General features: G+C 44.6%; 1 protein-coding gene across 1 annotated transcript in view; it reads right to left on the bottom strand.

Moving 5' to 3' along the window:
• The window catches only part of LOC133356714 (NUAK family SNF1-like kinase 1), a 36270-nt gene that overhangs the window by 28359 nt on the left and 411 nt on the right, over positions 1–7500 (bottom strand). The window contains exon 1 of the mRNA XM_061574359.1: positions 7481–7500. This exon is cut by the window's right edge and continues 411 nt beyond it. Within this exon, the coding sequence (XP_061430343.1) occupies positions 7481–7500 (20 nt within the window). The remainder of the gene's footprint in view (positions 1–7480) is intronic.

The following is a 7500-nucleotide window of genomic DNA, read 5'->3' as shown; positions in this document are numbered from 1 at the left end:
TGTGTGTGAGTGAGTGAGTGTGTGAGTGTGTGTGAGTGTGTATGTGTTTGTGAGTGTGTGTGTTTGTGAGTGTGTGTGTTTGTGAGTGTGTGTTTGTGAGTGTGTGTTTGTGAGTGCGTGTGTATGTGTCGTTGTGAGTGTGTGTGAGTGTGTGTTTGTGAGTGTGTTTGTTTGTGTGTTTGTGAGTGTGTGTGTGTGTATTTGTGAGTGTGTTTGTGAGTGTGTGTTTGTGTGTTTGTGAGTGTGTGTTTGTGTGTTTGTGAGTGTGTTTGTTTGTGAGTGTGTGTGAGTGAGTGTGTGAGTGTGTGTGAGTGTGTATGTGTTTGTGAGTGTGTGTGTTTGTGAGTGTGTGTGTTTGTGAGTGTGTGTTTGTGAGTGTGTGTTTGTGAGTGCGTGTGTATGTGTCGTTGTGAGTGTGTGTGAGTGTGTGTTTGTGCGTTTGTGAGTGTGTGTTGTGTCGTTGTGAGTGTGTGTGTTTTTGTGAGTGTGTGTTTTGTAAGTGTGTGTGTGTTTGTGAGTGTGTGTTTGTGAGTGTGGTGTTTGTGAGTGAGTGTGGTGTTTGTGAGTGAGTGTGGGTGTTTGTGAGTGAGTGTGGTGTTTGTGAGTGTGGTGTTTGTGAGTGTTTGTGAGTGTGTGTTTGTAAGTGTGTGTTTGTGAGTGTTTGTGAGTGTGTGTGTTTGTAAGTGTGTGTTTGTGAGTGTGTGTGAGTGTGTGTGTTTATGAGAGTGTGTGTTTGTGAGTGTGTGTTTGTAAGTGTGTGTCTATGAGTGTGTAAGTGTGTGTTTGTGTGTTTGTGAGTGTGTGCGTTTGTGAGTGTGTGTCGTTGTGAATGTGTGTTTGTGTGTGTTTGTGAGTGTGTGTGTTGTAAGTGTGTGTGTTTGTGAGTGTGTGTTTGTGAGTGTGTGTTTGTGAGTGTGTGTGTTTGTGTTGTTGTGAGTGTGTGAGTGTGTGTTTGTGTGTTTGTGCGTTTGTGAGTGCGTGTGTAAGTGTCGTTGTGAGTGTGTGTGTTTGTGAGTGTGTGTGTTTGTGTCGTTGTGAGTGTGTAAGTGTGTGTTTGTGTGTGTGAGTGTGTGTTTGTGCGTTTGTGAGTGTGTGTATGTGTCGTTGTGAGTGTGTGTGTTTGTGAGTGTGTGTTTTGTAAGTGTGTGTGTGTTTGTGAGTGTGTGTGTTTGTGAGTGTGTAAGTGTGTGTTTGTGTGTGAGTGTGTGTGAGTGTGTGTTTGTGAGTGTGTGTTTGTGTGTTTGTGAGTGTGTTTGTGAGTGTGTGTTTGTGTGTGTGTGAGTGTGTGTTTGTGTGTTTGTGAGTGTGTGTGTTTGTGAGTGTGTGTGAGTGAGTGAGTGTGTGAGTGTGTGTGAGTGTGTATGTGTTTGTGAGTGTGTGTGTTTGTGAGTGTGTGTGTTTGTGAGTGTGTGTTTGTGAGTGTGTGTTTGTGAGTGCGTGTGTATGTGTCGTTGTGAGTGTGTGTGTTTGTGAGTGTGTGTGTTTGTGTCGTTGTGAGTGTGTAAGTGTGTGTTTGTGTGTGTGAGTGTGTGTTTGTGCGTTTGTGAGTGTGTGTATGTGTCGTTGTGAGTGTGTGTGTTTGTGAGTGTGTGTGGGTGTTTGTGAGTGAGTGTGTGTTTGTGAGTGTGAGTGTTTGTGAGTGTGTGTTTGTAAGTGTGTGTTTGTGAGTGTTTGTGAGTGTGTGTGTTTGTAAGTGTGTGTTTGTGAGTGTGTGTGAGTGTGTGTGTTTATGAGAGTGTGTGTTTGTGAGTGTGTGTTTGTAAGTGTGTGTCTATGAGTGTGTAAGTGTGTGTTTGTGTGTTTGTGAGTGTGTGCGTTTGTGAGTGTGTGTCGTTGTGAATGTGTGTTTGTGTGTGTTTGTGAGTGTGTGTGTTTGTAAGTGTGTGTGTTTGTGAGTGTGTGTTTGTGAGTGTGTGTTTGTGAGTGTGTGTGTTTGTGTTGTTGTGAGTGTGTGAGTGTGTGTTTGTGTGTTTGTGCGTTTGTGAGTGCGTGTGTAAGTGTCGTTGTGAGTGTGTGTGTTTGTGAGTGTGTGTGTTTGTGTCGTTGTGAGTGTGTAAGTGTGTGTTTGTGTGTGTGAGTGTGTGTTTGTGCGTTTGTGAGTGTGTGTATGTGTCGTTGTGAGTGTGTGTGTTTGTGAGTGTGTGTGTGTGTTTGTGAGTGAGTGTGTGTTTGTGAGTGTGAGTGTTTGTGAGTGTGTGTTTGTAAGTGTGTGTTTGTGAGTGTGTGTTTGTGAGTGTGTGTTTGTGAGTGTGTGTGTTTGTGTTGTTGTGAGTGTGTGAGTGTGTGTTTGTGTGTTTGTGCGTTTGTGAGTGCGTGTGTAAGTGTCGTTGTGAGTGTGTGTGTTTGTGAGTGTGTGTGTTTGTGTCGTTGTGAGTGTGTAAGTGTGTGTTTGTGTGTGTGAGTGTGTGTTTGTGCGTTTGTGAGTGTGTGTATGTGTCGTTGTGAGTGTGTGTGTTTGTGAGTGTGTGTTTGTAAGTGTGTGTGTGTTTGTGAGTGTGTGTGTTTGTGAGTGTGTAAGTGTGTGTTTGTGTGTGAGTGTGTGTGAGTGTGTGTTTGTGAGTGTGTGTTTGTGTGTTTGTGAGTGTGTTTGTGAGTGTGTGTTTGTGTGTGTGTGAGTGTGTGTTTGTGTGTTTGTGAGTGTGTGTGTTTGTGAGTGTGTGTGAGTGAGTGAGTGTGTGAGTGTGTGTGAGTGTGTATGTGTTTGTGAGTGTGTGTGTTTGTGAGTGTGTGTGTTTGTGAGTGTGTGTTTGTGAGTGTGTGTTTGTGAGTGCGTGTGTATGTGTCGTTGTGAGTGTGTGTGTTTGTGAGTGTGTGTGTTTGTGTCGTTGTGAGTGTGTAAGTGTGTGTTTGTGTGTGTGAGTGTGTGTTTGTGCGTTTGTGAGTGTGTGTATGTGTCGTTGTGAGTGTGTGTGTTTGTGAGTGTGTGTGTGTGTTTGTGAGTGAGTGTGTGTTTGTGAGTGTGAGTGTTTGTGAGTGTGTGTTTGTAAGTGTGTGTTTGTGAGTGTTTGTGAGTGTGTGTGTTTGTAAGTGTGTGTTTGTGAGTGTGTGTGAGTGTGTGTGTTTATGAGAGTGTGTGTTTGTGAGTGTGTGTTTGTAAGTGTGTGTCTATGAGTGTGTAAGTGTGTGTTTGTGTGTTTGTGAGTGTGTGCGTTTGTGAGTGTGTGTCGTTGTGAATGTGTGTTTGTGTGTGTTTGTGAGTGTGTGTGTTTGTAAGTGTGTGTGTTTGTGAGTGTGTGTTTGTGAGTGTGTGTTTGTGAGTGTGTGTGTTTGTGTTGTTGTGAGTGTGTGAGTGTGTGTTTGTGTGTTTGTGCGTTTGTGAGTGCGTGTGTAAGTGTCGTTGTGAGTGTGTGTGTTTGTGAGTGTGTGTGTTTGTGTCGTTGTGAGTGTGTAAGTGTGTGTTTGTGTGTGTGAGTGTGTGTTTGTGCGTTTGTGAGTGTGTGTATGTGTCGTTGTGAGTGTGTGTGTTTGTGAGTGAGTGTGGTGTTTGTGAGTGAGTGTGTGTTTGTGAGTGTGAGTGTTTGTGAGTGTGTGTTTGTAAGTGTGTGTTTGTGAGTGTTTGTGAGTGTGTGTGTTTGTAAGTGTGTGTTTGTGAGTGTGTGTGAGTGTGTGTGTTTATGAGAGTGTGTGTTTGTGAGTGTGTGTTTGTAAGTGTGTGTCTATGAGTGTGTAAGTGTGTGTTTGTGTGTTTGTGAGTGTGTGCGTTTGTGAGTGTGTGTCGTTGTGAATGTGTGTTGTGTGTTGTGTGAGTGTGTGTGTTTGTAAGTGTGTGTGTTTGTGAGTGTGTGTTTGTGAGTGTGTGTGTTTGTGTCGTTGTGAGTGTGTGTTTGTGTGTTTGTGCGTTTGTGAGTGCGTGTGTATGTGTCGTTGTGAGTGTGTGTGTTTGTGCGTGTGTGTGTTTGTGTCGTTGTAAGTGTGTAAGTGTGTGTTTGTGTGTGTGAGTGTGTGTTTGTGCGTTTGTGAGTGTGTGTATGTGTCGTTGTGAGTGTGTGTGTTTGTGAGTGTGTGTTTTGTAAGTGTGTGTGTGTTTGTGAGTGTGTGTGTTTGTGAGTGTGTAAGTGTGTGTTTGTGTGTGAGTGTGTGTGAGTGTGGTGTTTGTGAGTGTGGTGTTTGTGAGTGAGTGTGGTGTTTGTGAGTGTGATGGTGTTTGTGAGTGTGTGTGTTTGTAAGTGTGTGTTTGTGAGTGTGTGTGAGTGTGTGTGTTTATGAGAGTGTGTGTTTGTGAGTGTGTGTTTGTAAGTGTGTGTCTATGAGTGTGTAAGTGTGTGTTTGTGAGTGTGTGCGTTTGTGAGTGTGTGTCGTTGTGGATGTGTGTTTGTGTGTGTTTGTGAGTGTGTGTGTTTGTAAGTGTGTGTGTTTGTGAGTGTGTGTTTATGTGTGTTTGTAAGTGTGTGTGTGTATTTGTGGGTGTAAGTGTGTGTTTGTGAGTGTGTGTTTGTGTGTGTGCTAGGGGGAGCGATAGCACAGCGGTTAGCACGCTGCATTGGAAAGACAAAGGCGGCCGGGCGTGGTTTTCGGCCACACCACTTCCTCGTGTGCCGTTCCGGCCTTCACAGCCTCTCCTCGAGAACGGCACTTGCCTCAACAGTCTGCCAAGGCTATACGGGAGGGGGGGATCTTTGTCTTTGCCTTTTGTAATGTGCCCAGAAACAAACACAGACGCAATTAGGGCGATCCGATCTCAGCAGGAACACACAGCGCACCGCACGTATCGCATGGAGGGACCCCTCTGCGTAAGTTTGTCCCAAGCAAAGTGGAACCTCACAGGCCGCCGACAACATTCTCGATGTTCTTGGTTCTTTCGGTAAAGTCACGTCGAAGGGAATTTTATAATGTTTTATATTTTTATTGTTTTATTATTTCTCTTTTACGTGACTTTACCGAAAGCACCAAGAAGATGAATCCCTGCGGTAACGAAAGCTTTAAATCGAAACATTCACGATGTCTCTCTCCCGACAACCGACAAACACTTTCAGTGACTCCACAATAAATGTTTTTTGGGTTAAATCGCATAAATATAAAAATGCGAGAATAGGTTTTCCCCTTTTTTCTGGCAACAAAACAGCTGTGTTAAGATGTTAAAACCCCAAACTGAAACCTTTTACAAGGAATCACGTCTGCATTAACCACAATACTTGTGATCAGAATGCAAACAAAAACACGCTCTGATAGTATGATGCGTTGTCTTTGAAACTGATTGGTCCACACCAGAGACAGCTTTCTTTAGAGCCTCGTCTCAAACGTCGTACTCTGATTGTAAATGTCGTGGCTTGGCTCTTCAACACAGCGGTGTTGCTGTACTAGTACACTACACTATACACTACACTACACACTATACTATGCACTACACTATACACTACACTATACACTACTATACCACTACACTACTATACACTACACTATACACTACTATACCACTACACTACTATACACTACTATACACTACACTATACACTACTATACACTACACTATACACTACTATACCATTACACTACTATACACTACACTACTATACACTACACTATACACTACTATACCACTACACTACTATACACTACACTATACACTACTATACCACAGAGGTGGGACAAAGTCATTGTTATGCAAGTCCAAGTCGAGTCTGAAGTCATCAAATTCATGACTCGAGTCTGACTCGAGTCCAAGTCACATGACTCGAGTCCACACCTCAGAGGTGGGACAAAGTCATTGTTATGCAAGTCCAAGTCGAGTCTGAAGTCATCAAATTCATGACTCGAGTCTGACTCGAGTCCAAGTCACATGACTCGAGTCCACACCTCTGCTATACCACTACACTACTATATACTACTATACACTACACTATATACTACTATACACTACACTATACACTACACTACTATACACTACACTATACACTACTATACCAGTACACTACTATACACTACACTATACACTACACTATACACTACACTATACACTACACTACTATACACTACACTACTATACACTACACTATACACTACTATACCATTACACTAATATACACTACACTACTATACACTACACTATACACTACTATACCACTACACTAATATACACTACACTACTATACACTACACTATACACTACTATACCATTACACTAATATACGCTACACTACTATACACTACACTATACACTACTATACCACTACACTGCACTATGCATTAGTGCTGTACTAGTGACGAATTGGCCACGTTCTGTTTACGTGACAACCCTCACGAGTTGGCTGTGTCGGGTGGTGGCGGGTTTGACGACACATTTGTTTATATTTACACGTTCTAACCCCAAAAAACACATATTCTTAGGTGTTTTCGGTAAAGTCACGTAGGTAAAACATCAAAATTAATAAAAATAATAAAATAAAAATAAAGATCACGACGTTTCGGAGGCAACACAAGTCTCCGTCATCAGGTGGGATCTTTATTTTTATTTTATTATTTTTATTAATTTTGATGTTTTACCTACGTGACTTTACCGAAAACACCTAAGAATATGATTCCTTGCAGTCACGAAAGCTTCAAGCCCAAAACACACCTTTATCATGGATGATATTGGTCGTGAAAGCCTCCTCCTCCTCCTCGGTGTTAAACTCTCAATGACTTCTTGAGCTCCCCTATGACTTGTTGCACTTTCATACCACCAGCCCGTGAAGGCTGACACGGTGGGGGGGGGGGGGAGTGGGGGGCAAAGCCACGTTCATTTTACTGACCCCCCCAGAGAGGAGGGTTGATGATGGGCTGAGCCAACACCACCACCACCGCCGCAAAAACGACGACGATTAGAACTCTATCGCTGCGATGGAGTTCGCATTAAGAAAGGCGCCTCGAGATTGTTTGGATGAGTGCGCTGCTTTGAATGTCCACGTGACGAGCAGCCTCGCTGAGCTGTCATCTGTGAAGAAGCGAATATCTGGGGAGACAAAGGCGGCCCGGACGTGGGGCTGGCCACCCGCCCACCCCTCGTGTGCCGTGCCGGCCCCTAGCTGCTGCTCGAGTCGCCCTTGCAAAGAGAGCTCAGCTCGGCTCAAGGGGTTTCACTCGACACAAAGATAAAGATCCCCCGTATAGCCTTAACAGACTGTAGGGGCATGTGCTGTTAGCGAGCACCTATGAAGGCTGGCACGGTACACGAGGGGGTGGGTGACCAAGCACCACGCCCGACCGCCTTTGTCTCCCCAGTGGCGATGTTTACACACCGCACCAGGTACTCATTTAAGACTGAGTCGACCTAGGGGAGGCCCAGGACCGGTTCAGATAATCATCAATGGTGTTAAGCCGTGAGCGGGAATCGAACCCGGGTCGCCAGGTTCATAACGCAGCGTAGCGCTAACCGCTACACCCACCGCTCCCCACACTCTGCACGCACACTCCTGCACACACGCAGACAGCACTTGCCCCCAAAGGTCTGCTCGAGGCTATACGGGTGGCCTTTGCCTGTGCCCGTGCCGTGCGCGTCGCTCACCTTGCGTCCCGTCGCCCTCT

This window comes from Lethenteron reissneri, chromosome 55, assembly GCF_015708825.2.
Source record: "Lethenteron reissneri isolate LAM-NWPU_2019-01 chromosome 55, ASM1570882v1, whole genome shotgun sequence".
In the NCBI taxonomy this organism is placed as follows: domain Eukaryota; kingdom Metazoa; phylum Chordata; class Hyperoartia; order Petromyzontiformes; family Petromyzontidae; genus Lethenteron; species Lethenteron reissneri.
Note: the sequence above shows the minus strand (reverse complement) of the source record. Positions and strands in the feature narration are given on the sequence as shown.